Below are 26,926 nucleotides of genomic sequence, written 5' to 3'. Positions count from 1 at the left end.
AAACCCTGAGGTATTGCTCATAAGTTTTATGCATGTACTAGTATGTCAAGCCGTTGCATCTAACTCGCCTGTGCACCGCGTTGGCGGTCAAGGACTCAAGTTACCATCATTATCAGTCGAAGTACAATGAAAGCCGTGGAATAAAACCCTGGAATTACATCATTGTCTTCTTTACGAATGATTGTTCTCCGGCTGAGGCCATGATAGACTCACCCCTGATGGATCCCCTTACTTCCACCAAAAGCTGTGCATGGCGCGAAATGCAGTGCGTGTTTTATCCTTGTGGGTTGCTCAATCTGCCATTGATCTTACTTTGTATCAGGCCATCTGCCAATTCTTTTGATAGACCTGGAATTTGCGTGTATGATACTAGCGATTCTGACAGACATGATGGTATATTGGAACTTCCGAAGCGGTGTTCCATCCTCCTTCCGGCACTAGTACTGTGTGATGCTGTATATCATCACGTTTAAAGGTATGCTCCCTTATCAGCACAGAAGCTATACATTCCGTCACATCCCAGATCTAGATAGCGGCCATCCCATGGCCTCATTGTCCTATTGTGGCTGCAGGATATATAGTACGGCGCAAATACTGCTTTGCTGGTGAATGGGCTCAAGCCTGAGTCAACATCAATGTCTTCCTCAACGCAGGACCTCATCCCACAACCTCAACTCGGGAACACATTTGGGGCACTTTTTATCGGGGTCATCATTGCAACAATGTCAGTACACTATCTACTCACAAAGCTTAGCGCTTCACCGAGTCCTGTCGTTCTAATATATCTCACGGGCCAGGCTCTTTGGTCTAACCAATGTTCAAGCTTTCTTCTACTTTCAGACGAACAAGGGCACAGGGATCACATTCAATAAGCTGGCCGTGCGTTCATGCTTCTTTCCGTCAGTTCAGTTGTTGACGCTACATTAGGTCCTCTGGCTTTGGTATGTATTCTTTCCCGTTGCCATCGTCGATGGCGTCGAGGTTACGCCGTCCCCTAAATTTTTAGGATACTTGATGCTCTGCACATGTTCTTAATAGTCCATTGCATCTACTATTATTTGGTGACGAACTACGCGAACATCAGTGCACTCACAAACATTGTATGGAGCTTCAAAGTGAGTTTTTTTACTTCGTGCCTTCGTGCAGCCTTTACTACAATGCTGACGGGCTCGTGTAGCTTCAGATCATCATCGATGTAAGTTGCATTTCCTATGCCCTGCGATCTGTCCTACATATGCACCACAGGTTTTAATCGTCTATGGGGTACATCTGTAAGTTCGAAGTACTGTTATATACAATTTGAAGGATTCAAGTAACACTTTTATTGGTTCGCAGTCTGTATGTCTATCGCATGTGGTTAGGTATGTGTTTCCCTGTCAATGGATTTCTACGACTGATGCAATGTACCTAATCGCCGAGGGCCGATCAAAAGTCCTCCCTATAACAGTGGTGGGTTTGAAATCGACGATCATGTATTATGGCATTTGATTCTGATGATCCAATATTAGGGCACAATCGTAATACTAGGCTCAGGTAAGTCTATCACCTGCAATTCCTCTTCGCTCGATCTTGATGATTTTTTTCAGGCGTTGCCATCTGTGAGAGTTCAAATAATTGGTACCCTAGTTGTCAGCTCATCATGTTAATCCAATGCCAGCCATGGTTTGGGCCGTGTGAGTGAAACAGAGTACTCCATAACTATACGACTTGCTGATAGGAGTAGATATAAGTGTCGCGTGTTTACAGATTTTATCAAAATCGAGTGGACGACATATATGACTTTGGGCACGATGACTTTTGTCGATGTCATTATTGCATCATCGCTATGCCATCTCCTCGCTACTTCCCGTACTGGATTTTCTAGGTAAGGAGCGGTTTGTTCACTGCAAAGGATCTAATATACTAACATGGAGTACTTAGCTCCGATTATAAAATAACAAAGCTCATGGCTTACATCGTTAACACGGGTTGTCTGACAAGGTATTTCCTCCCCCCAGACTAGTCCACATCTTTGACTCATATTTGATGCAGCATATGTTCAATGGTGGCTGTGATTATAGTAAGCCTCCAATGATTGTACTGTCCATCTTGTCTCTGAGGTTGCCTACAGTGTGCAGCGATGCCGCACGACTTGATATTCCTCGGCGTTGAATTTTTATTGGCTAAATGTATGACCAAAGCATTCTCATAAAATTGTGCTGATCACTGGTTCCTTTTCAGTATATGTCAACTCGTTCTTCGCACTCCTGAACGCGCGAAGCTTCTTGCAGCCTACCACAGATACTAATAACAACTCTTCTGAAGTTCATATGCGCCACGCCCTCTACCGCCCGGAGCTGAACGTTAAGGCGTCGCAAGACGAGGAATCCCAGGGATCCCAGGGATCCCGGAAGAACATGTTTAAACATTCCGACGATGAAGTGATGCATATTACTTCATCTGCCATGGTCAGTAGCTGCGTTTCTGGCGGTGGAAGAGTACTGATTGTCACGCCTTAGCCACGTCGCCCCATTGAGGTGACGGTAGAGACGAATTCCTTCTCATCAGTGTGATAGATCAGTACGTACTAGTATGCATGTAATATATTGTTGTCCGTCCGTCTTTTCGCGAGATGGAACACATGAGTCTTTATCTATTAAATCATTACACAGTCATCAGGAAATCGGCCATGAGATGATTTTGATAGATATTTTTTGGCAAAATCAGATCAAATACTGTGTACATTCGACCTTAGGTTCGTCACAGCGTCGCCGACCCCCCGAACTGAACCTTAAGGAATGATGTAACGGTCACCCTCATCCGAAGTTCCTTATTAGACTGATACATTCCCTCGATCCTTAGACATAGGCTATTGCGCACGAAGTATATATACTGTCGTTACTCTACTGACAGTTTATTGCTTGTCACTTTACTACCTTTCTTCCTATCCGTTCCTATCTACTTGATAGCCTCAGAGTGCCTTTCTGCGCAGTACTTATACGCCTAGATTACTCGTAGAACAGTAGTGTATTTTGGACCCCCGAATACGAGACTTTAATCCTGTGATTCCTGTCTTTGGAGTTCGAAAGTATTCTTCACGTGTGCCGTTGTCTTCGAGCCTAATACGCTAAACAGTCAACGTCACAAATGACTATCTTCATTCGTCTTGGCTAGGATAGACCGCGTCTTGTATTTGCTGTGCGCACAAAAGACAACTATCTGGCAAGCCTGTTCAAACAGTACGGTGCTCAGGCTGGCCAGGACATATCATCCAATATTATTTTTTTACTCGACGCCTACTGCACACTGATGCAGCGAGTGCCCACATTTCGCTCTCGAGTGCGCACGCTCCTTATCCCACTGCAAACCTCCCGTTCGTACGCGTCCAAAAGTGCCAATCCCTACCCATATCCAACACAAACAAACCCTCAACCGCACCAGATCTTCCATTTACCGCGAAATGCAAACCAGGAGGACGTGAAACGGAGATGTACGTATCATGTTATACTACCACTGCGCTCATACGACCTAACGCGAAGCAGATTATGAACTTGTCCGAATTTACCACCCCGACTCGGCTGTCGGTCGTCACTATCCCTCCGAGGTGTCGCAGACACGGTTTCAAGCTATTTCTAAAGCGTACGATATACTTCGAGGGAAGACATCTTCTTCAGGCGGACCGGTAGAAGTCACTCACAAAGTGGACCCGATACGATGGTCAGCTAGGTCGCGCCGGCCTCATTTCGACGATACAGCTAGTGATGAGCGGTGGAAAGAGCGAGTGATCATGGGTGCTGTATTGGTGGTAAGTGCCTGTTCTTACTTGAACTGAATCATGGTGACCCATCACCATTTTGTTCTAGACTCTTGTTGCATTTGTCGCTCAGACTAGCTGGACTCGCCAGCAGGCTATTGCAGAAATGTCGAGCCATGGACGGTCATCCCATCCAAGTAAAAAGTCAGGGAATGGCGATGGTGCTCTTGCTGCAGATGAATCACTAGAAGACGACCTTAACCGCAGTCAGGGAGGTCTTCGCGGCAAACAATAACTATCGCGCCGCTTTCCGCTTAACCACTCTGATCGACGGTTATCGCCATGGTGTACGACTGGTCCCTCCCGCGCACATGTATTGGTTTCCGACGGTCTGTGCCTGGCATTGGATCTGCACAGTTGTTCGACTCCGATCGATCTGCTAACCCTGTACAAATGTACACGGACAGAGTGGGGTGGTACATTCATTCCCTGGTTCACTATGTATGCCAAGACTTTGATTAGAGATAACTGAAGGGCGATAGGAATGAGGACAAATTTCAGGCTGCATAGAGGTCCTCGGAAAGCAACACCGGATACATGCGTTAGCCATGCAAGAGATAAGGGCCGTCCTGGGTATGGGAAGTCCCGACGAACACAAGGGTGACAGTTTCGTTGGTAAGAATGATTGGTTCGAGCGTCATATTATTTGGACGGCGAGAAATTGGCAAGGACATGGATTCACGGTGCACGACGCACATGTGCCGGGGAGAGACGGGTGAAGCAGTCATTGGATCCAGAAGGTGACAGTGTGTCATACTCAGTGTCGTACTTTGCAGGCGGTGGGAGCAAACTAGCAGCACAGTGCACTAACGAACATACCGCCAAGTCGTCTAGAAGCATGTCAAGCATAACGCGTTGACTGTACTAGAAGGCTGGGCTCTTTCATGGGTTCTTAGATGATGTAAGTCCTCATGTTACAGCAGGTTTCATGCCATTAATAGTTATCGCGACTAGTTTATTACTGTATATTACGTGCTCACCACCTCGACGCAACAACCGTGCACTGCCAAGTATTCCCAATCGCAACATCATGAGGAATGCTCCCACATTGCGATTGATGAAATCATGGCCTGTCCCTGATTTCGTTCCTCCGATTTCGCCTCTGTGGGATGCTGATTGTGGACTTGTTCGTAACACGAGGTGTTTTTCCGAGGATCAGCCCTGTTCTTCAAATGCCTGCAGCGCAACGCGAGACCATCAGCGGGAGAAGGCACTGCCTCGTCCAAGGCTAATGTCTCGAATGCTTGCACTAGCACGGACGTCCAATAATATCAGCGAAGCTACTCCGGCGACCTATTTGCTTGGCGACCCTGGCCAGATCCTTCCCGCACTCGACAGGCAAATATTCCTGCTGCTTCCTGCCGCTTCCTACTGCTTCCTGCTGCTTCCTATCGAAAGTTATAGGCATTGCCTTGTTAATAATAACAAGGTCACTAGAACTGATCATTGTGGCTGAAAGGAACCAAGTTGTGTACACATGGGAATTTATGGACAATTTGATATCTACGCCGATATCAGTAGATCGTCGATCTTCATCAATGCACCATGTGCGCAAGTGCCAACCTTTCATCTTCAATTCTCAAATGTTCTGACGAATGTGTCACCAGCAAGTTCTCGTCAAAAATCTCACAACAACCGAATTCCGTCTCGGCCACGAGCTCGCGATAGTGGGACATAGATATTGAATGGAAGAAGTCCCGTGGTAGGTGGTGTCGCAATGTCTGTAATGGCGTTATTGATGGTCTGACCTTGTGACCAGTAGTCCGTGAACGAGTATGATGGTGTGAGAGGCAGCTGCCGTCTTCTTATGGATGTCAGGTGATTCCCATGGATAATGGCAAACGTGCGCTCCATTGAAACTAACGGTCGAGAACTACGTACTGGCGATGTCTAGGTCAGTTTCTACGTTGAAATTCACCATGACATGCATTCCGATTACTTATTCTATTCAGTAGTGCAGCCCTTCATCTCACTTTCCGCCATGCTTCCTCTTCGGCTTCGTTGCAGCAAGTAAGGTTTGTTGGTAACCTTTTTGCCGGCTAGGGACTTCCCCTTTGCTATATCATGGTATGGTGAGAGGGCGATGTGACACCATGGAACTTTTGTCGATCACCCTACACCACCTTTGCCGGGATTAGCTGTGGTGGTACCTGCCAAATGTCAGTCGAAGTGTATCTGGTGTTGTTCCAGAACAACCCCAGTTTAATATTGTACGCTCAGTCGACAAAGTTCCTGCCGACGAAGTTCGGCCTCACTTGAACTTTAAATGTAGATTCATGAACCTTTGTAAAGTCCGGTTAAAGTCAAACTTCACAGGAAACTTTGAAAGCCTTCAACACCCAGAATAACGAGGGAAAACGAGAACGCTTAGACTAAACAAAGTTTAGAGCAGTGCGTTACCTGCTCAGTGAATCCCACTAACCGTCGATGTCGTCCCTATTTATCAACAAATCATATTTCTCGTGTTATCTTTGGCAATATTTTATATTCTATAATTGCTATGGCTACGTCATGCGCGTGGCCTCCACTGTCGTAGCCTTCCAAAATCAGTACATTCAACCGATCTTCTAGAGCGATTCTGCATAATCTTTCTCCCTTACATCGCAGGCGCCAACCGATAGCAAGCTGCTCATCGAGCGTTTGGTGGAGCAGGTGGAGCAACTCGAGAAACCTGATCCCAACTGGAGGAGCAATGGGCCGTTTTATCGCAAGTATAAATCTTCTTAGATGACCACCCTTGGATAAGACCGGCCTTCACAATCATTAGCCTGGTACCCTCATGGCGTCGCCTTTTGCTGCTCTCCCGCCTGAACTCCTGCTCCTCATCTTCTCGCTGGCATCTACTCACCGTCCTACTGCTGTAGCATTATCACTTGTCTCGCACTGGGTGCGCAACCATGTCGAACACAACCTCTACCATACAGTCTCCCTCTCATCCAGTCGCTCCCTCGTGGCATTCATTGCTACTCTCGACTCCAAACCGTATGCCTTCGCGCATAATCTGGTGAAGAGGCTGAGCATTACCGCACTGGGCCCCATCAACAATATAGATCAAGTGCTGAAAAAGTGCACTGGCGTGACAAGTCTCATTTGTGGATTTTCCGTCCCTTCTTACGTCCACTGTGCTTGGAGCCTAAAGCAGCCTGTCGCCCCGCTGGAAACCACAACATTTCGCCTTCCTATTGCACCCCACAAACAATACCTCATAGCGCTTGCTTGTCGAGATGGCCTCGACATGTCCATCATCTCTCCTCTAGTCACGCATCTCAGAATACAACTAACCCCTGCTACAACGTTTGAGAGCGTTGCTCGTCTTCGAGAGCTACCTTATCTCACACATCTGGCAATTTCGTACAGGCACGGGCTGTATGGGAGTGTTAACTCCATTAAGGAGATGCTTGGACCCGTTTTGGAGGAAGGAAGATTGAAGATTCTCGTCATCCATGTCACGGGTGCAGGGTGCAAGGCACACTGCAAAGAGATTGAAAAGTGGCGCACTGATTCTATCATCGAGGTTATCGGTACCCCTATGCAAAGGTGTCGCTTCCCTACCCTAGTCATAGCGGAACGAGCCACAGCCGTTCTCCCTCAATGGGAAGAGGGGGATAACATTTGGGATGTCAACCCCAGCCACTGTTCATACTGAGAGCTCACATCGCAATCTATGTTAGTCCATCACGCGCCAATGCATCGGTATTATCATAACGTTTGATACTGCAGACACTTCAATCACATCTATGGGTCATATCTACTACAATTCCCAACCAAGTGCGCCGCTCGTTCAGTATATAGTGAATACGAATTGTTAGGAAGCTAAAATATCTCGTGCCTATCTCGTGCGTCTATTCTTCAATGCCCCGCCAGCCGCAATGTAGCCTATTTTACTTCATGTCAGCTGTTTTGAGTACAGAAGAGTCAATATGAAGGCTATGATCAATTTACTCGAAGTACCTCTGGAGAGGCCAGACCTTCTGGTTATCGTTTGACCGATTGGCCTTCATATGGGCATGAATTTGCAGCAAGCCTCGGATGACTCTATCGTTCTGCTCGTGACAATTTTTCGCATACATTGCGATTCACGCTGAGCTGAAAGAAATCACAGCTTGTAGAATGAGAGGTTGTAAGTAGTCTTGTTAGGCTTTCATAGTCCCACAAGCACTACATCTAGACGGAGCACTTCATTGCACACAGAAAGCATGGTATAAATCTAAAGAGATGTGATCAGCAGCAAGGACTAGCACGAATGGTATGTAAACTAGAAAATAAATACATCATGAACAGAGGCCTCGACATCAAGTTTCATGGAGTTGATCATGGAAAGTCGTTGAATACATAAGAGAAGAAGACCCTGTCTACCCAATTGAAGTTAATGATGCCCGGGATATGAGAGGAGGTGTCCCTGCGAGTATTCACTCCCTTTGGGGTGCGAAACGTTGCTGGGACGAGGTGGAGGAGGGCCGGAAATTGATGAACGAGGCCCATACGTTTGCTCCCACTCAGCTGCTGGCCACCCGTACCTACGGCGAAGGACGACATGAGAAGAGGAAATTTTAATGATGCAAAAGGCACACCTTGTTTCTGAATGAGTGGCATATGGGTGATGCGCGGCGTCGGCACGCATTTGGCCATTTCCACTATGCTGGGTATAATGACTGTACGGTGGACCGTTTGCAAGTTCATACTGCGGGCGTGGGATGGGGCGCTCGTTACATGACATTCTTGTATCAGATCCGTGCACAAGGGTCGAAGGTATCATTATTCCAGAGTCGAGGCTGGAGACCGAAGCTTTCCTAGCTTCTAGGGAATGATGAACGGCGGGATGGTCGTATTTGTGAGGAGAAGATTGTAAGGACGAAGGGCGAGTCTGGAGTTGATTGCTCCAGGGGGTGGCCCCCCCTTGCGCCAGTCCATGTGATGCCCACAATGGTAGCACTCCAGGAACTGGATGTCTGGTAAGGTGCGGGAAATCAAACCACTGAGGGCTGTTGTTAACGGGTTGAGCCAGTGAAATGTATGGGTATGTAGTGACCGGCGGCAGCGCAGGGTGATACGCTGATGGGGGATTAGGGCGATAATCCGGGGGATGGGCGAGATGTTCTGGTTTGCCTCCGTAGATTTGGGATGTCAGATTGTCTTTGTGACTACCGCTTCCAGTGCCGTTGAGGCGGTGTGGCATTGAAGTACCAAGGTCCTTTCTAGAAAGTAGGAAACCTCAGCAACCGTCAAACAATAGATCGCGTCACGTACAGATACATCTCGGCATTTCTCCATCGCGGTTTCAAATGTTCAAGCACTTGAATGAAAAAGGAGACATCTTCAAGGAGCTCCGCCATCGCAACCGCAAGTGTCGGCTTCACATCCTCCATTCCACCAGATTGGAGTTGTTTGCGCTCTTGCCATTTCAAATCCCAAAAGTTCATGAGAAGAATTGCAGCGCACATGTGTGACCCGCAGATGAGCGTGGGAATATTAGATATACCCCTTTGAATCTGCGACCGAAGTATCTTTGCACAAGATTTTGCTGCGTTGACGCAGACAGCGATGCAGGGGACGGGCATGTTTGCGTGCGGTGGAGCATTGGAGAGGGAGCGAAGTGAACCGGGCAAGAAAGGGCGGTAAATGAGGATGTGGATGAGGTAATAGGTGGTATACAGCGTGACTGATTGGTTGGCGAAGAATGGATCTTCCATATGAGGTGACCATTGTACTGCAATCAAATCGTGAGATGGATCGACGTCCAAGATGAATGTTTACTGACAGTGAGGAGGTACCGAGTCCACCCATTCGGTCATTGCGGTGCTAAGGTGATTCAAAACCTCTTGCCACCGCGGACGCGCGGCACTGACCAATAACTTGGACCTGTCAAGAGCATACTACGCCAAGAAAAGGTTAGTCACTCGTAAGAGTTATCTGCGGGGTGGGAAAACGCACAATGGTCCTTAGTGCATATGCCGAGATTTTGGTCAATTTTAGGTACGAATTAAATGCTGCTATCTTTGATGGCTTTCCCGGTGGTTGTTGAAATGCCTTCTCAGGATCCTCGGTTTCCCAGTATTCATCATCGACTTCCAGGGGAAGGTCGACATCGAAGCTGGATGACCATGCGTCAGAAGGGTCACGTAGAAAACCGTGTGACTTACTCTTCTTCTCCAGAACAACATGGACGTCCAAGAGCAGCGCTTCCTATGCGGTCGTATAGCACAAGCACCCAAAATGCTCTTTTCCACAGTTCCTCCTCAACACCTGGCTTTGCTCCGTAGATCTTCTTGCGGTGTGCACCAACATCCTGAGCTTTTCGTAGGCCAGTACTGATGAAGAGCCAAGCCACTGGATGAAAGGCGGTACCGCGTAGAAACATGCCTAGCAACTATGGCAGATGAGATATTTATATAAATCACTGTTGTCTTTGTGAAGTTACTCACAGACATTGTCTGTACCTCAAAGAGGCCAGGGGGGTGAAACAAGCTGCGAGAATCGCGGTGAACATCTGCAGAGAATAATGAGATCGACAAGGATAAATCGACAAGATCGACAAGGTTGCCGTCATACCGACTGCCGCGTTAAAGTACTTCCATCCTGCTCTTTGCCACTTGCAATCCTCATTGGGTATCTCTGCCTCGGGTATGCCCTTATGACCATCCAAGACGCGGGGATCATCGCACCAGCGGCTAGCAACAGCAAATAGTGACAAGCACAAGCATCCAAACCACGGATCTGTTTCTTGAAGACCCTCCTGCCATTGGCGTTCAAATGTCGGCCGATGGAAAAGCGGACATTGAGGGTTGATATGGAGAAAGAATAAATTGATCAAACTGTCAGCCAAGTCAGGTGGGGGGAATTCCTCTGTTAGCGAATGGCAGAGCGTCTCGAGCCTGTCTTGGAAACCTTCGAAAGCAAATTCCCACTAGTACAAGCGATGAGTAGTTTGATGTCCAATGAGAATAGATGCTTACAGAAGGTGTAGTCCAGAATTCTGGCCGTCGAATTGGTGTAAAGCTGACAGAACTCGTTGACTCTGGTGAGTTGCGGCTGCCTGGTCCACTCTCGACATCAGTCGAGCATGACTCTTGAATTATGCGGTTCATGTGCTCCTCCCGGAGTTTTCGAGTTGGTTCGATGAGTTTGAAGCAGCTACTCTTGCCATGGAAGCGGACTTGACTATCCACCAATGAGCCATGTTCCTGGGCAGGCTCAAGCCCACGAATGGTTAGACGCTTCATGCCGCGGGAAAGACTCAGTTCGCCGATTTCTTCACTCTCCGACGATGTATATGTGTCCGATGATAAGTCCGTATCAGTGCGAGGGGTGCCTGCGGAACGCCGACTCCTGACACTAACGCTAGATGAAGGCAAAATTTTGCCAACAGGAGGCAGACTGGTACCGACAGAAGGTGACCCATGAGGTCGCAAAGGAGCGACTGGTGATGTTGATTTTTCATCGGGGGAAAGACGATATTGCGGTTCTGCATCACGTTTCCAAGAATCACGGACAACTGGTGAACCAAGCTCTTCCGAGAAGTCAGCCTCAGGACGGAGCTATACAATGATCATCGGTCAGATAGGAACAACAGAGTAGACAAGTCAGACAGCAGAAGATAGAATGCAGTTTCCATCATTTCTCTGGGAGACATGTGATGGAGCGTGAGGATCTAAATGCATTGGATGGTCTCGGCACGCTCTTGGGACACCCAACATGCTGCGGGTAGTGGACAGACGTGAGATTTACGCACCCGCTTTAAAAGCGCCTCCATTCTTTCCAACCTGTCCTCGAGACCAGTGATATATCTGCACACGGTCTCAGTTTCTATTGTCATGATTAGTCAGAGAGTAGGGAGTACTAACGCCTTTGGAGGACCTCTAGGCTTTGAAGCCTCGCTGTAAGAATCGCAATGGATAAGCAACTTCACTTTGTGTAGGCAATAGATCCTTGAACATACATATAAGAACAGGTCTTGCGATTTTGTACGCAGTTGGTACAGATATTGTCAGGCATGCGTGGACCATCACATTTAGTCTTTCTACGGCGACAAGCATCGCAGGCCCGCTCGATCTTTCGCTTCTTGTAGGCGCCTTGGTCGCTGGCGTATGAGGAGGTGCGCTGGAGAGTGACCATAGACGTGCTGGCCATAGGCTGCTGGGACACCACATAAGGGTCACCAATATCTACGACATTTGAGGAATAGACGTTTGAAGAGTAGTAGGGACGAGTAGGATGCATATGAAGAAGGGTGCGATTATTTGAAAGGATGCGATGATCTCAAGGAGGAAGGAGAGAGGGATGATTCAGGAAGATCCACGATAGCACTTTGAGGGACTAAAATAAAACGGGTACGGAAACAGAATCAAAGATTAACCTGTGGATGAATGATATTCAGTGGTCGCAGCTGGAGATGACCGTCTTGTTCAAAGGTGTGAAAGTCAGGAAGAAAGGGTCAAGACATAGCAATCACGATTCACGACAAACCAGGTTAAATATTTTGGTAAGCAAACGTTATTTACCCCCTCCTCACGTTCACTCTCACGTGCTGCTATCGGACTTTTAAATTTCGGTGCCGTAATACAAGCCGATGCACTATGTACCCAAAATTAATAAAAAGGACTTCCCCGCGCATAATACCCTAAAGCAGCCTAAAGTACATTGGGTCCGCCGGAAGTCTACGATCGCTGATCGACCTTTTGAAAGTTTTGCCGCCGGTAACTGCATCGCTGAATCACAAAAACGAACATCGCTGGCTACTTCTTTTCGAGAACCAAGGTCCTAAGGGTCATCATCATCTTCTTGAAAATCATCACTCAGTCTACCGCCGGTTGACATTTGACGTAAGGTATGTTCCATTCAGCCTGTTTGTTCCATCACCTAACCAGCGCACTCATTCAGGTCACATAAACGGGCCAGTAGGTGTTGGCAAATACACACTCAATAAATCCTTTTACTGACGCTGCCAGCACACCGTCTTTGTAAACCTTAAAGGCTCATTATGCCATCTCGCATCTCCTTTCTTCGGTTCGCCTCACTGGCGACCAAGTCAGCCCCGCAACAACGCCTAACACGGGGAATGAGTTCATCCAACTTGAATAGACCTTCACCTCCCCCCCTTCCACGAGAACTTCAACGGGAGTTCGAAGAACTCCAGCGTAGTGCTCAAATGCCTCTCTCATCTCCAACCCTCTCTCACGGTGAAGCGGAGGCACAAATGTCGTTACACCCAGACGCTCGCAAGCCGTTAACGCCCGAGTTTGAGGGTGATGTCAACCCCAAAACTGGTGAACAAGGTGGTCCGAAGAGGGAGCCTGTCGGGAAGTGGAACGATGACGGCGGTGACTGGAGTTTTAAAGGGCGTGTCTCTGACTTCTAGTTAGACCAGTTACGACTAGTCTCCCCTAGTCAGACTATTAGGAGGAAGACGGCCATTCTTTCTATTACGACTAGTCTCCCCCAGTCAGACTATTATAAGAAGGAAGACAGTCATTCTTTCTATTACGACTATGTAGATGTATCCCATTTCAGCGAGATGACATCCTGCCGCCGGGTTGCGTTTTACATTGCTACCTTAGAGCGCTGACAGTCTTCTAACTTAATCCAAGCTTGAACCTAGTCTCCTCTAGTCAGACCAGAAGACAGTCATTCCTTCTTTCTGGCTTGACCCTGCTGAAACTTTTGATCGTTTGTGTATAAATGGTCAAGATATTCATTCCAGGTCGAGGTGACCATCTGAAAGTCGAAGCTTGAGAGTCGTAAAAGGGCATTTCCATTTCTCCGGCTCCTTTCTGGCAATTTGACAAGCGAGCGAGCTTCTGTGTTCAAGAAAACCTTGTTGATTTCAGCATGCATTACAAACCCCCACGGGTTGCGCAAAGCAACCCAAAAACAGTTTGGTGTTGCACAAGATACAGAATTATGAAAATATGTACATTTTTACCGCAGTCGCAAGAACGTCCCACATCACCTCCTGATGCCTCTTGGGGCAGGGACGCCACGTCCCCGACGAGCTATCATTTTAATCAGATTACAGGTTCCAGAAGAAGAAAAATAACCATACCGTTCGCTGAAGAGGTTGATCAGTCAGTAAATCGTATGATGCAGAAAAACACGAGAACTGACCTCTCATAATAGTTGCGCGACCACGCGCAGTACCAATACCTCTTCCGCGCATGGCGTTGGGACCAACCCGCTTGAACCTACGTACCAAGGTCAGGGTGATCTCGAAATCCGATCAGGATATGGAAACTTACATGGGGGCATTCTGCAGCATATCTGGTACAATGAAGAATCTGACCATACTTCCCCTGATATACACCTGGTCTAGTTGTGATACACGGCCATCTCGTCCTGTGACTGTTATATCTCTGAGTGAGATGTTCAAGTTATCTTCGGCTAGCATCGTAGATTTGAATCAGAAAGGATCTATGACAGTGATGCTTGAAAATATACGTACCTTCAGCGAGTTTTCCACGATAAAGTTGGCCTGTCTTGAGTTCCACGGTAACAATGTGTCCCAAGGACTCGTGGAGTAGCTTTACTGGCACACCAAGGCCCGTGTTTGCCATTTTGAGTGGTTGTCAGTGTAAGAGTTTGAATTCTTTGGGAGGTGTGTTGTTTGTTCTTGCTTTGGCAACATTTTGAACCTTCCTTAATAGGAATTAGAACTCCTGTGGCAGCGGCTGCGTGACAGTCCAGCTGGCAAGGCCCGGGAAAGAGTAGAAAGAGCGGAACTGGGAAACAGTCTTGTTTGGACTTTTCAGCTCACCGTGACATCCAGGCTCTGCCAACCGATTCCTCCAAGTTCTCCAAGGCGGTCAGCATTGACTACAGCGATTGTGTACGAATTCAGGTGAGTACAAGCAGTGCACTTCCGTAATGCTCATGGGAGCTAACTAGATGTGGACGGTCCTAGCGCAGCGCCGCACGATGTCCGACTCTTTACCCAAAAACGTTCCCGCATCCATCCAATCTGGTACTCCCTCAGGGCTTCTGAGTGGCCCATCCGATACCGATCACCGCAGGAAACGACTCCAGCGAATTGGCAGCCTCTCATTGCCTACAGCACAAAATCAAGCAGACAACGAGACCACTGCCTTGCGCGCAGTTCCCACCCGCACAAACTACGGGACATTGCCCATTGTTCACCCGCGCCGCGCATCCACCAAATCCGATCAAATTTCGGTCGCTCGTCGCCAACCCACTCTCACAGGCCTTTCTCGAACGCGTAGTGGGACACGCTCTGTTCCAGATTCTCCATCGGCCTTCTCACCAACATTTATACGCGACACACTCCGCAGTCGCATTTCCCAGCAGCGGCCCATATCTGCCTACGACGCACAGCTCGCAAATATCAACGCCGATACCCCTGGCACTGACATCGACGTTCGAACTAACGGATTCCGCGTATGGTACTCTTCGTTCTCATCAATCGATTGGCTTCACGATGCCATCAAGGACTCGGCCCGGTTCGCCCGGCTCCGGCGCGGTAAATCCATACGCTCCCGGGTTCGACTTACATTCGACAAGAGCATTGGATGGATCATTGTCACAGTCGTCGGATTCCTCACTGCCATAGTTGCATTTCTTGTCGTCCGTGCAGAACAATGGCTGTTTGATGCAAAGCAGGGCTACTGCACGACCGCATGGTGGCATGCACGACATTTTTGCTGCCCTCTGCCTGACGAGTACGGATCTTTGGATGACATTTGTCCCACTTGGAGGACCTGGTCAGACGTCTTCGCGTCATGGACGGGCCGCGAATTGGGAGGTGATGATAGTGCCGTACAGTATCTTGCGTATACGATCATTGCGGTAGGTTTCCCGGCTGCGTTGTATGCAGCATCTCATGGATTATCAGGTTTTATTAGCCAGTACTTCATCGCTCCTCACAATCTATCTCACGGCGTCAACGTCTTTTGTCACCCGCAAAGAATCCGGAGTTCTGTCCCCGGGGTTCGACAAAAGTGGTGAACAGAATATTTCGAGCTCGTCGCAGGCCAAGCGTCGAGTGCTTTACTACGTACGCACAAGCTTTACTACAGAGTGTCTGAACTGATTATGATATGACAAAGGCTGCTGGGAGCGGAATTCCGGAGATCAAGACCATTCTATCTGGTTTGTAGCTGTCAAGAATCAACGATCGTCTCTCAATTTCATCTATTGGTGTAGGCTTCGTCATTCATGGTTATCTTGGTTTGCGCACGCTATTGACTAAAGCGGTTGGATTGGCTTTGTCAGTTGGTTCAGGATTATCTCTTGGTGATTGGCCCGCGCAAATTTCTTCTGGGACATGAGCACTGACACCTGAATTTCAGGCAAGGAGGGACCTTTCGTCCACATTGCATGTTGCGTAGGCAACATCGTCAGCCGTTATCATAGCAAGTATGAAAATAACGAAGGTCAATTTCTTAGCAGTCAAATTTCTTTCCATACTCATGTATATCGTTCAGCCAAGCGTCGTGAGATATTCAGCGCAGCATGCGCGGCAGGTGTTGCTGTTGCATTTGGAGCTCCAATTGGTGGTACCCTGTTTAGCTTGGAAGAAGTTTCTTACTTCTTCCCGCCGAAGGTAGTATCCCTCCATTATGTGTGAATCAATTTCTAAATCTCTTGTTCAAGGTTATGTGGAGAAGGTAGCCACCACACGTTCCAGGATTCCCTTGTTCTGAACTCAATTTTCTAGCTTTTTCTGTGCGATGATAGCGGCTGTTACCCTCCGGTTCCTCAATCCTTTCGGAACTGGTAAAGTTGTATTGTTCCAGGTTACTTATGACAAGGTTCGCCACGCAATATTCGACTGGTAACTCGCTCACTGTGTCTGAAAGGACTGGCATGCGTATGAGCTGATATTTTTCCTCTTACTTGGCGTTCTGGGAGTGCGTATCTCAGTTTTCTTGGAGCACAGTTCATTAAAAGGAGACACAGGGAGTATACGGCGCGTACTTTTCCAAGTTGAACTATCGCTGGAGTCGTGACGTTCGTGGCGGAACATGGCTCAAGTCACATCCAGTTGCAGAAGTCATTCTTGTGAGCAACACCTTATTCATCCGATGTTTCAACCTGCTCAGCCGTGTAGGTTACGCTTGCAACCACCGTCTTGTGCTTCTTAAATCCATATGCACGCATGGGCGGCACAGAGCTTGTTTACAATCTCTTTTCTGAATGTCGCACAGGCAGCAAAAATAGTCATTTTGATTTGTGCGTCCTGGATCCAAGCAGTTTCGGCCATATCTGGCCAGTTGTACGAGCGATCCTTGTTGCCATGATAGTCAAGGGTTTCCTGACCATAATCACATTTGGCATCAAACTGCCGGCCGGGATTTTTATACCCACCCTCGGAGTAGGTGCATGCGCTGGACGGATTGTTGGCATTGCTGTGCAATACCTTCAGTACCATTACCCGAAAAGTGCCGTCTTCGCTGTGTGCGATGGTGACATGGATTGTGTCGTGCCTGGCTTGTATGCGATGGTGGGAGCTGCAGCAGCCTTGTCTGGCGTCACGGTAAGCTCCCGGCTCAACTCCTCGGCGCCACGAAGTTAAATCTAGATCTCCAGAGAACGACGGTGTCATTATCGGTCATCATGTTCGAGCTGACCGATACCCTCACATATGCTGTTCCTGTCATGCTGTCTGTTCTGGTTGCCAAGACTGTAGCCGATGCTCTTGAGCCTAAGGGGATTTATGACCTGGTCATTGAGTGAGAACCTCATCGGAACTACAATGGTCCTCCTGACACTTTTCACAGGCTGTCTCAACTTCCGTACCTAGATGCTAAACATGAATACCTGTGGTCAAATCTGTCCATCAAGGAAGTGGTAAGGACAATGTATTTATTGTTGAGAGCTTGCTTAGTATCACATTTAGACCGATCGAGATGTCGACGTTATCAGGGTCGATCAACACAACACCGTTGAAAGTCTTCGGGACCAATTGCAATCACTTTTGAATGCTGAGCACGACGACGGTGGTTTCCCCATTCTCAGGCCAAGTTTCGACGGAGACGGGATGCGCATGATTGGCTACATTGGCGCTAGCGAACTAGAACATGCTCTCGGTAGATACTTTCATTTTCTCATGCAAACATAGTCTGATCAAATTTTCTAGCTGTTGTGGCGGAGGGAGCAACCGAGGAAGTTCGCTTCCACACTACTTATTCCCATGAGGAACTGGCTACTTCATTTTCGACCTGGGCAGAAGATACGAGGCAGAGTGAAGAAGATCCATTTGACTTCAGCATATATATGGACCAGGTACACTCCTTTCGTTTGGTTTTGTGGTATACAGACGCTCAAATGGACGTAGGCACCATTGGCGATTCAGTCCAACTCGCCTTTGGAGCTTCTTCACCAATTCTTCGTAAAACTCGGCGCTCGTTATGTTGTCGTGACGGACACTGACGGTGACTGTACGAATATTCATTCACTCCGGTTTGTTTGTCGCTAAAGTCAATGCACTTGTCAGACGAAGGCGTAATCGACAAGAAGACGTGGCTAGCATTTCTCAGCGAATTGGAGGAGAAATCGTGATGAACTCGCGACCTGCCGCCGCGATGGGTTTAATGGGCATGGACAACCTACGATCACACACTATGGAAATATTCTGTGGATACTGGTTGCATACCCAAAGGATTTTGTTGTACACAATACTGACATATGTAGTACTGACAGAACTCGGCTGTAGCATGTTTATGGTTGATTAATTATTGACTATGTTATGATTTACAACTATTAATATTCCCTACTCGTTATACGTTATGACCCCTGCGCGTGGTGGGATCGCGTTGTAGCCAGAGTACGTGCTGACCGACACCATAAATGTCTTCGCGCGTCTTCCATGCCTCTGGCAAATCTCCCGACCCTTATGAGTTGGAACGGTTAGCAGAAGAGCTCGTCGCGCGTGAGCAAGCAGGATCTAACTATGCTCCCCGAACTACTGCCTCAACGGAGCTGCCAATTTATGTCCCATTATCGCATAACAACCCTCATCTAACTGCAGAAGTGTTTAACGTCGAAGAGTTTCTGCTCTCCCGATCGCACACATCTCTACAAGACTTGCGCTCAGAGCTTAGAGACTACCTTACCTCGTTGAAGGAGGAGCTGGTGTTACTCATCAACGACGACTACGAGGCATTCATCAGTCTGAGTACAGACCTGAGAGGAGAGGGCTCGAGATTGGAGAGGCTCAAACTTCCACTCGGCGACTTGCGCAAACGCATCTCAGTAAGCATTACCATTACTCGTTGTGTTTTATCGACCCGTTGATATCCTATGCAAGGAGTCGCGAGGTGGTCTCCAGGCTACACAAGACAGCATTCAAGAGACGCTTGATGCCCGTACTAAGTTGCGCGAAGAGAAGGTTCATACTCAATCTCTGTGGCCCACATTCCAACTGAAGCTTCCGTCGTCAGGCACTTCTACATCTCTTGCTCAAGATATCAGAGTCTGTAACCAGACTTGAGAGTCTTCTTCTCATCTCTCAAGTTACTACGACATCCTTTGAAAGTCACAGCAGTCATCTGTCCCATCTTCCTGCCTCTGCAGGACAGCCTAGCGATGCCAAGTATGTTTTTATATTGCTTTTACTGTGGTAAACGATCTAATAGGTTCCAGGAGCCAAGGCAACCGCGCCAAACACCTTTCCAGAGTCACTGCTGAGTATACTCAACTCCTGTATCACATCGAGAAGGCAAAAGAAGAACATTGTGCTTTTGTGGATGAAATACGATGGGTTTGTTACGTTTTTCTTTCGTAGTGAGATTCTGACAGAAGTCTTTTTTGATTGACCCGGTTTAGCGTATTGACCGCATACAATCAACTCTCACATCTGACTTAGACCATGTTTTTTCTGCTATCCTGGGCTCCTTGACGGACATCAAAGCAGGAAAAGTTTTGGACCTCGAACGAGCTAAACTATATGTTGATTTAACTGAGTGTCTAAGGATCTACGATTCACTACGCCTTTGGAGAGTCGCTGAAGAGATCATGCGGAGAGACGTAATGCAGACTTTTATCAAGAAGGTATGGGATACGTATCACCCTCTTCCTCAGAAAGAAGTTGCTCAGCTTTGCATCTAGACTATTTTTTCTGATGCACTGGCTACGTCGCTCTCACCTGTGTTACCGCACACTCCACTTCCTGCCACACTCTCTACCCGCACAGAATCATACGGTGGCGGGCTGTTGCCCCGTACCCCATATACTCCATTCACTGCATTTGCCACTAAACAAAATCCCTTTGAGGCTTCACATGTCTCTGGACCAGTGCACTTGCTTGACGAATCTAATGATGCGCTTGCAAAATTGTACAACCAGATTCTTCGCTTTATTGAGCGAGATTTTGGGCGCATCATGGAGCTTGCCGAACGAGTTTCCTTTAAGGCGGGTTCGACTACGTCGTATTCAAGTGCAGCATTGGGAGACTATCATTTGGGAGACGCACAACAGGCTTCTGTGGATGGCTTCGAGATTATGACCAATGTGGTGTGGGCAGAAATCGGTAGGGCAATAATGGATGAGCTTGGCACTGTTGTATTTGCGCCAGGAAACCCAAATGAGTTCCGCAAGGTAAAGTCTTGTCAGAAGTTGTTCTGTGATGCTGACCCTTGGTTATAGCATCATTCTACAACGCAGGCTTTCATCCGTTCTCTCGAGTTCTTGGCTCCTTCCACGCATTCTGTGCAAAACATGCGTTCCCATCCAGTGTTCACTGCATTTCAGCGACGTTGGCAGCTCTCTGTTTATTTCCAGTTGCGGTGGAAGGAAACCGTCACAAAGCTCGAAGAAACTTTGTCATCGAGAATTCTGGATCCTGAGGCACCAAACTTTACTCCTGGTGAGTTACCCATTGACTTGGTTCCAGCACATGTCCTCGGCTAACCGTTGTCAAGGGCGTGATGTGTTTGTAACGGCACAGGCCGCTGATGTTTTCACTGCAATTGCTTCGTGCTGGGGTGCGGAAGGGTACATTCCCGACCTTTCGCATCGCTTCTGGAAATTTACTCTTCAGGTACTTCCTCCCCACTGCTTGCCGGGCTTCGAGATGAACACGTTTCTAGCTCCTCAGCCGATATCGGGAATGGTTGGAAAGCTCACTGCCGCCTTCAGGAGGGTCTCCAGTGAAACCTGCTGCCAACATTACCCATGAGAAGGCACGTGCTTTGATGGACGCCAGAGCATTCTTTAACTTTTTATAGACCTCAGCAATTGTCAACCCTCCAAGATCTTCAACACCTGGACTCACGCCAGAAGCGACTATTGAAAGCACAGCTGCAGACGAGATCTTACTAAGGCAGTTTGCAACGGCTCTCGTTGATATTCGGGCGATGACAAGCCAAGTCTTGCAATTGTGGAGAGAAGAGATTAGCATGATGCTTCCCGACATGTCAACGGAAGACAATACAGAGGACGCGGTGCTAGAAGGTTAGCTTACATGACCTCCGTCTTCAAATTACTCAACTCAACAATCTGCAGCCGCTCTGAGAACTCAACTCGAGCAGCTCAGTGCTCTTTCTGCATCGTTGAGCAGCCAGGCCACATCCATATTGTCCAGGCGTTGTTGCGATGCCCTGTTGCCAGTTCGATCTATTCCTTCGCAATTTAGAGCAATGTCTAACAAGCGGCTGCCCTCCGAACCAAGTTACTTTGCGCCCACCATCCTCCGCCCGGTAAGGGTCTTCTTTGGAATCGGCACTGGCGGTGGTCCTGGGGAACGACTCAAGGAGGAATTGTTGAGGGATGTCTCAACTGATGTTGTGGAAAGCGTCTGTCAGCGGTTCGTATGCTCTTCCTGTGCGATTAACATGATATTGACTTGTTATACAAGGTACATACAGTACTTGACTGCGATGAAAAAGACCGAGGAATCTCTTCGACGACTGAAGAAAGGGAAAAAGTCGACGCTATCTATTTTTGGATCTGCTACTGCTGGAAAAGATGACGGGAAGGACGAGGAACGCATTCGTGCACAGATGATACTGGACGTGGAAGCGTTCAGGACAGAAGGCGAAGCCCTAGGGGTCAACATGCAGTCCATGGACAGCTTCATAGTCCTGGATCAAATGGTTCGAGCTGAACTGGTTGACAGCGATCTCTGACACTTGCCCATAATTTATACCTTTGGCTGAGGACGGTGTTCTGAACTCTTCTTCGATCGCAGTAGCAAGAACATTGATTAATTACAAAACATGCCATTAAGTAGAGCACCCAAGATGGTATATAGTCCCTGTCCGTGAAAGTCTAATCTGAACGTTCTCAGCATCTGCCTGAGAAGGAAGTAAAGTCCGACCGCAAGATGAACATACACCGCAAGATGGGGTCCAGCCACGCATTTTCTCCTTTGCATATAACTCTACTGAATCGAAGACATCCCGATCAATGAGACGTTTCGAGATGATCAACATGTCTCCATCAGTTCGGTACGATTCCAGCATGCCAGTCAGAATCGCACGGAACTCCGTATACGGGGTGCCCGTTGTGCCGGAGTGAACGGCAGGATCCACCAAACGCTTGAACAGTCGAGGAAAAGATACTGCCTGGGTCGAGCTTACAGAAACCAAAGACGCGAACGTCTCTTGCACGATAGCCCGCAAAGTCGACAACACTTCACCCTCAAGCCCTGCGTCACCACCTTTGCCAGTGGAACAGCAGGCCGAGAGGGCTTGCACAGTATGAATCTGGCTGCTCAGAAGTTGATACCAAATGTCTTCGAGAGGAACTTCTCCAGCAGAGGACGTGCTGGAATGCTCCATGCATACTGAAATGCCACGCCGTCCGATGGCTTGCAGATCATTCAAGTATTTGTTAACGGAGTCCGTGGAACCAGGAGCTGGCGAGGCTAGCGTGCGTGTGAGATCTAGCGTGAGCTGCTTCTCAAACACGTCGGCCTTTGAGAGGGCTTCCTGTGGTTGCCCCCTGTAATTCATGGACCATATGACAGCATCATACGCTCCTGCCTCCTCGCATATACTCAGCGCCGTCGACCAGTCAATGCCGTCTTGTAAACGTTTAAGGACATCAATGATACCAGAAGGCGCAAAGCGACACTGCAAGCGGATGAAGCGGTGGCGAAGTCGGCTATTGATGTGACTTGGAGAACTGGAAGTGGGAGAATACTGGTCATATTCACTGTCAGGGACCAGGTGATTGAGGTAGATGAATTGGTCACGATCATCCGACAAGCGCGAGCTCTCAAGGGCCGTCTCGTGGAGTTCAGGGGCGTGCTTGTCTAGAAGAGACGCAGTTGCAAGAACATCGGCTTGTAAGAGTTCATCAAGCGAGGTGGTGAGAATATTGATGATGTCACCAGGGACCTGCTTTTTGTTGTCTCTTATCGAACTGACAATGACTTCCTCCAAACCGCTGAACATTTCTGAAGGGCGGAGTTCGGGATCATGAAGGAATGCAGTGAGGAGGGGACCCCAGTGTCGCTCGTGGCGGTACCAACTACGTAAGATGCGGTAAAATCCTGCATCCTCAAAGAGCTGAAGCAGTCGGTCTTCATCATGGGGGGTGTAAACTGACAGGAGATACTCTGCTGCGAGCTGACGGTCCTCTCGTGTTTCCACTTCGGGCTGAGTGGCGAGTGCAGTAAGAACGTTATGAAGGACACTAGGCGCGATAAAATCTTGAAGGTACTGGGGATACTTCGGAACGTTCCGTGCAATGAAGATGTTCATAAACGTGACACCAGATGGTGAGAGATCTTCACTGGACATGATATCCAATAGAATCCTCACTATCATAAGGCGACTCATGTCTGAAGATTCGTGTAGGTACGAGTCCTCAAAGGCCATGTCCAAACAATGCAGGAACGATTCAGCATCGAAGCGGAGCAAGAGTCGAGCATAGGGATATGTTGGCTCCATACCGTTCTCATCTTGGGATGTCAGAACCAGATTTCCTTCTTCGGCGGGCCAGGTAGTGGAATGTCCGCAAAAAATGAACGAGTACACATCTCTTTTGGCGAATGAAGCCTCGTCTGGCTCCAAAGGCTCCTGACTGGGATAGATTTGCCCACATAACACGGTCGCCAAGTAAGAATAAATCTTATAGGCATTCTTGATGACGGTGTCCGTAGGCGCTGGGTTCTGATATAAGCTGCGGATGAGGGCAAGGAATTCGATGATGGGAGAGACATAATCTCGCAATGCACGAGTGTACACATAAACCAACGCATCCCATAGCTGGTGGGTTCGGCAGAGATTGATGGCTTGGTTAATGTCCAAGCAGGATGGCTCGATGTGCCAGATGATTCTTTCTGCGAGATCTGGACGTCCGCCCTCCTCATGTAGCGCCACCAGTCGCTGAGTAATGCGAGGAGGCACTAAAGGGATGCTGCCATCCAACACAAAAGGTTCAAGTTGGTGGAGGAACATCCGGTGGATGCCAGCGTCTTCGTACTGCTGGAACAACCCCTCGAATAGGAAATCGAAGTCATCCAAAGCAATACAAGCACGGGCACAAGTTGCTACCAGATCTTCAAAGAGCGAGGTGCGATCTACGCCCCGTCCATCAAGGGACGCGTGGGTGCCATCTGTCATACGATCTTCGGAAAATGTGAAACGGGAGGACGCCATCATGAGGTCGTGAATTTTATCTGCGATCACGGTTTGCCGCTCTTCTGGGTCCTCGGGAAGACCATTGCGGTTTCCAGGAGCTTCGCCCGTATAGTACGTCCGGGTCAGTTCGATGGCACTGAGAAAATCACCCTGTTCAACGAACGACAGGATCCTGTCAGCCCAGCTAAGCAAGGTACCAACAAACAGTTCTTGTCGACCCTGACAAGGGTGTTAGTTCTTTCTTAGCTTTCGTATGGAAGGAATGCACAGCTCTCACCAGAAGGAAGAGTTTTCCTTTGTAGGTCCGAATACTATGTGCGATATCTCTCACAGAATCCGAGTATGATATCGAACCATTACCCGTTTGGCCTAGCGAAGGTGATACCAGAGAGGAAGAGTCGAATCGCACGGCTTCAACGATTTTCATGCCATGAGCGTCATAGATACTCAAGGCGCTCGCAGTAAATATGGCCAATTGCTATCGAACAAGGCGCATGAGAACTGGTAAATTATATCGGAACGAACTTACATTGACATTGAGCCATTGGATAGCAAGGACGGCATCATCCATCAACCACTTTCCCACCTCCTCGAACACTAGCGTGCCAACTTCCACTTCGCTCGTTTTCCCTGTGCGGCTGTTTGATACGGTCTGTTTGGTCTTCTGTTCGTGTACACGTAATAGATATACGTGACTCCCCCACGAATACGAGAGGACAGGATGAGTTGGCGGGCGTTGTGGTTGTTTCCCGCTCTTTGCGTTCTTCATGCTGACTGTTTTGTCTGATTTCTCTGTAGAACTATCTTGAACGCTGGGGAACCACGCAAGACAACCTCTCCTTCGATAAGCAGGGGACGACAATTGTTCCTCATCTCGCATAATCTTCAGCCATGTCTTCGGAGTAGGCTTCAGGCCAACGACAACAAGTTTTGTGGGCGTCAGCAAAGTAACGATTTGATATACATCGGTGGGATGTGGAAGAGGACCCAGGGGAAGAGTAGTCATTGCAAGGACTGTGTTGCGTGGTCGTCTTCTGCGGCGAAAGGAAAGGTGATCAAGTGCGTTCTGTTGTGATGATGGATTCGCGGGATGACCAGAGACACTAGCTTCGGCAGCGTCCTCTCCATGATAGTTCCCAAAAATGCGTATTGTGTCTGATGCCTCCACAAATAGCACTTTACCAAGGCTGTGGTAAAAAGACAGACCGTGCTCATCAGCAGATACCACAGCTGTATGACGGCCAGCCACGAAGGATATGCTGATGATACGGGAGCCTGGAAGATGTCCTTCCTGTCGGCCAGATGTGACAGCGGCAAGAGTAACAGGTGTCACGGTTCGAGCTGCAACTTCAGGGGTTTTCAAGTTGAAAAGTTGGATGTAGCCCGTAGTATGCCCAGATGCGACAAATGTATGGTCGTTTGATAGCGCGATCGCTGAGACAGGCCCAGCAGTCGATCCTGAATGGGTTTGATAAGATGGCGAATATCATTTCAACAGGTTTCAAATTACCAGACGAGTCACTGCCACATATGTACTTCAATGTTTGCTTGAAGTCAAAAACGAATATGCGGCCCTTGTCTGTCCCAACGCAAATAAACCCATTAGCAGTCAGGACCATGGGAGCTCCCGTGAGAAGATCCCCGAGGACAGCCGATGCTTTTCCGGGTTTCTGATTGTAAAGATGAGACCCTGCGCTCCGGAGTGACGACCACCGAAACACTTCTCTCTCCTGGCCTGTCAGAAGTCCATTATGGCCCGCTGAAGGAGATGATGTCCGTGAAATCTCAGAGAAATGAGATGGAGATGGGGAGAAGTTAATTAAAGGTTGAGCATGGGGCGAACCAGTGCTGGGAGCAGAGGAGCTCCTTGGCGTAAACGAGCGAAGTCGGGAGACATTTGGGTGTAGGAATGGCTTGGGGAATTGTATGAAAGGCCCGTTCGGCGCAGGAGACCCTACTCTGCTAGGTGGGAGAGAGGACATAACTAAGGGAGCAGATGTTGAAGCGCTGACGTCCAGCTGAATATCAACATGCTACACATGCATGAGTACATGTCTACGCCATGAGGCGTGCCACGGCTTACTGGCAGATCACGAGGCAGCTCATGGGAAACACTATTGCTTTCCTGCAAAAGTTCCTGCTCCACCTCCTGTTCCTCAGATTCATCATATGAGTCCTCGGGCCCGAGAACGTCTCGCAGCTGGTCTCGATAGTTGTCGCCTGTGACCCGGTCAGCATCTACACCATCATAGACGAAGCCGCCATCATCCTCGTCCGCTTCGACACCACAGTGCTCATCATCATCATCATTATCATCGCTGAGCAACTCCTCCATTCGCGTGGAATAGTCTCCTCCTTGGTCATCTTCTGCTTCCTCTTCATCGCCGGAGAATGTTGGCGACTGTTCGGGGTCAACAGCACGCGGTGAAAATTCCTCATCACTGACCGAATTTGCTGGGGTTGATAACATCGACAGCGGATGTTTGATGGTTGCGGACGTCGTGCGCGGCGGTGACTCTTGAGTGCATGCAATAAAGTTTAATGGACGGGCTCTCCGTTCCGAATTAGGTAATTTGCTTCATTGGTGTCACGTGTG

The 26,926-nt window shown here is 48.4% G+C and overlaps 11 protein-coding genes across 11 annotated transcripts; 7 read left to right on the top strand and 4 right to left on the bottom strand.

Moving 5' to 3' along the window:
• Nucleotides 1-527: 527 nt before the first annotated feature.
• On the top strand, nucleotides 528-1,527 carry DEU56DRAFT_779721 (uncharacterized protein; the record flags this gene model as incomplete). The annotated part of the gene is made up of 9 exons (XM_041351910.1): nucleotides 528-724; nucleotides 798-879; nucleotides 928-941; nucleotides 1,007-1,115; nucleotides 1,178-1,195; nucleotides 1,246-1,278; nucleotides 1,338-1,360; nucleotides 1,412-1,449; nucleotides 1,509-1,527. Coding segments are annotated over exons 1-4 (214 nt in total), but the record flags the coding sequence as incomplete, so codon positions are not given.
• DEU56DRAFT_880665 (uncharacterized protein) lies at nucleotides 687-2,498 on the top strand (the record flags this gene model as incomplete). Its single annotated transcript, XM_041356094.1, has 14 exons — nucleotides 687-724; nucleotides 798-879; nucleotides 928-1,115; nucleotides 1,178-1,195; nucleotides 1,246-1,271; nucleotides 1,336-1,449; nucleotides 1,509-1,533; nucleotides 1,587-1,598; nucleotides 1,658-1,673; nucleotides 1,724-1,864; nucleotides 1,921-1,980; nucleotides 2,032-2,059; nucleotides 2,111-2,168; nucleotides 2,221-2,498. The coding sequence occupies exons 3-14, from the start codon at nucleotides 1,103-1,105 to the stop codon at nucleotides 2,496-2,498; spliced, it is 789 nt and encodes a 262-aa protein (XP_041212610.1). The 5' UTR covers nucleotides 687-724; nucleotides 798-879; nucleotides 928-1,102.
• A 790-nt stretch (nucleotides 2,499-3,288) lies between these two features.
• DEU56DRAFT_729156 (uncharacterized protein) lies at nucleotides 3,289-4,028 on the top strand (the record flags this gene model as incomplete). The annotated part of the gene is made up of 3 exons (XM_041348082.1): nucleotides 3,289-3,469; nucleotides 3,522-3,784; nucleotides 3,843-4,028. 3 exons carry the CDS (start codon nucleotides 3,289-3,291, stop codon nucleotides 4,026-4,028), a joined length of 630 nt encoding a protein of 209 aa, XP_041212609.1.
• Nucleotides 4,029-5,334: 1,306 nt separating this feature from the next.
• Nucleotides 5,335-5,692, bottom strand: DEU56DRAFT_26820 (uncharacterized protein). The gene has a single exon (XM_041345377.1). The coding sequence runs from the start codon at nucleotides 5,645-5,647 to the stop codon at nucleotides 5,420-5,422; it is 228 nt and encodes a 75-aa protein (XP_041212608.1). The 5' UTR covers nucleotides 5,648-5,692; the 3' UTR covers nucleotides 5,335-5,419.
• An 801-nt stretch (nucleotides 5,693-6,493) lies between these two features.
• Nucleotides 6,494-7,922, top strand: DEU56DRAFT_26772 (uncharacterized protein). Its single transcript, XM_041345373.1, has 2 exons — nucleotides 6,494-7,459; nucleotides 7,514-7,922. The coding sequence occupies exon 1, from the start codon at nucleotides 6,573-6,575 to the stop codon at nucleotides 7,437-7,439; it is 867 nt and encodes a 288-aa protein (XP_041212607.1). The 5' UTR covers nucleotides 6,494-6,572; the 3' UTR covers nucleotides 7,440-7,459; nucleotides 7,514-7,922.
• A 237-nt stretch (nucleotides 7,923-8,159) lies between these two features.
• Nucleotides 8,160-12,010, bottom strand: DEU56DRAFT_908647 (fungal-specific transcription factor domain-containing protein; the record flags this gene model as incomplete). The annotated part of the gene is made up of 12 exons (XM_041357025.1): nucleotides 8,160-8,310; nucleotides 8,365-8,988; nucleotides 9,041-9,500; nucleotides 9,552-9,666; nucleotides 9,725-9,884; nucleotides 9,934-10,160; nucleotides 10,216-10,280; nucleotides 10,343-10,697; nucleotides 10,747-11,328; nucleotides 11,523-11,577; nucleotides 11,635-11,667; nucleotides 11,730-12,010. 12 exons carry the CDS (start codon nucleotides 12,008-12,010, stop codon nucleotides 8,160-8,162), a joined length of 3,108 nt encoding a protein of 1,035 aa, XP_041212606.1.
• A 378-nt stretch (nucleotides 12,011-12,388) lies between these two features.
• DEU56DRAFT_779703 (uncharacterized protein) lies at nucleotides 12,389-13,394 on the top strand. Its single transcript, XM_041351909.1, has 3 exons — nucleotides 12,389-12,617; nucleotides 12,671-12,687; nucleotides 12,739-13,394. The coding sequence occupies exon 3, from the start codon at nucleotides 12,771-12,773 to the stop codon at nucleotides 13,146-13,148; it is 378 nt and encodes a 125-aa protein (XP_041212605.1). The 5' UTR covers nucleotides 12,389-12,617; nucleotides 12,671-12,687; nucleotides 12,739-12,770; the 3' UTR covers nucleotides 13,149-13,394.
• A 198-nt stretch (nucleotides 13,395-13,592) lies between these two features.
• DEU56DRAFT_779698 (uncharacterized protein) lies at nucleotides 13,593-14,384 on the bottom strand. The gene is made up of 5 exons (XM_041351908.1): nucleotides 14,229-14,384; nucleotides 14,026-14,167; nucleotides 13,895-13,971; nucleotides 13,833-13,838; nucleotides 13,593-13,782 (listed from the first exon to the last, which is right to left on the bottom strand). Exons 1-5 carry the CDS (start codon nucleotides 14,338-14,340, stop codon nucleotides 13,736-13,738), a joined length of 384 nt encoding a protein of 127 aa, XP_041212604.1. The 5' UTR covers nucleotides 14,341-14,384; the 3' UTR covers nucleotides 13,593-13,735.
• An 80-nt stretch (nucleotides 14,385-14,464) lies between these two features.
• On the top strand, nucleotides 14,465-18,535 carry DEU56DRAFT_880653 (chloride channel). Its single transcript, XM_041356093.1, has 18 exons — nucleotides 14,465-14,624; nucleotides 14,688-15,586; nucleotides 15,633-15,794; nucleotides 15,847-15,889; nucleotides 15,944-16,033; nucleotides 16,090-16,173; nucleotides 16,225-16,343; nucleotides 16,394-16,407; nucleotides 16,458-16,551; nucleotides 16,600-16,650; nucleotides 16,700-16,801; nucleotides 16,851-17,276; nucleotides 17,330-17,472; nucleotides 17,521-17,590; nucleotides 17,640-17,829; nucleotides 17,880-18,025; nucleotides 18,078-18,180; nucleotides 18,237-18,535. Exons 2-18 carry the CDS (start codon nucleotides 14,702-14,704, stop codon nucleotides 18,299-18,301), a joined length of 2,787 nt encoding a protein of 928 aa, XP_041212603.1. The 5' UTR covers nucleotides 14,465-14,624; nucleotides 14,688-14,701; the 3' UTR covers nucleotides 18,302-18,535.
• DEU56DRAFT_779693 (oligomeric golgi complex component, COG2-domain-containing protein) lies at nucleotides 18,517-21,938 on the top strand. The gene is made up of 12 exons (XM_041351907.1): nucleotides 18,517-18,994; nucleotides 19,050-19,130; nucleotides 19,183-19,334; nucleotides 19,385-19,502; nucleotides 19,568-19,792; nucleotides 19,850-20,338; nucleotides 20,387-20,606; nucleotides 20,662-20,780; nucleotides 20,830-20,922; nucleotides 20,968-21,193; nucleotides 21,245-21,545; nucleotides 21,597-21,938. The coding sequence occupies exons 1-12, from the start codon at nucleotides 18,590-18,592 to the stop codon at nucleotides 21,865-21,867; spliced, it is 2,700 nt and encodes an 899-aa protein (XP_041212602.1). The 5' UTR covers nucleotides 18,517-18,589; the 3' UTR covers nucleotides 21,868-21,938.
• DEU56DRAFT_26708 (Golgi CORVET complex core vacuolar protein 8-domain-containing protein) lies at nucleotides 21,916-26,440 on the bottom strand. Its single transcript, XM_041345369.1, has 4 exons — nucleotides 25,841-26,440; nucleotides 24,860-25,788; nucleotides 24,608-24,808; nucleotides 21,916-24,549 (listed from the first exon to the last, which is right to left on the bottom strand). The coding sequence occupies exons 1-4, from the start codon at nucleotides 26,310-26,312 to the stop codon at nucleotides 21,964-21,966; spliced, it is 4,188 nt and encodes a 1,395-aa protein (XP_041212601.1). The 5' UTR covers nucleotides 26,313-26,440; the 3' UTR covers nucleotides 21,916-21,963.
• Between the last annotated feature and the right edge of the window lie 486 nt (nucleotides 26,441-26,926).

The sequence above is a fragment of the Suillus clintonianus genome (assembly GCF_016758775.1).
Source record: "Suillus clintonianus strain FC179 chromosome Unknown DEU56scaffold_10, whole genome shotgun sequence".
In the NCBI taxonomy this organism is placed as follows: domain Eukaryota; kingdom Fungi; phylum Basidiomycota; class Agaricomycetes; order Boletales; family Suillaceae; genus Suillus; species Suillus clintonianus.
Note: the sequence above shows the minus strand (reverse complement) of the source record. Positions and strands in the feature narration are given on the sequence as shown.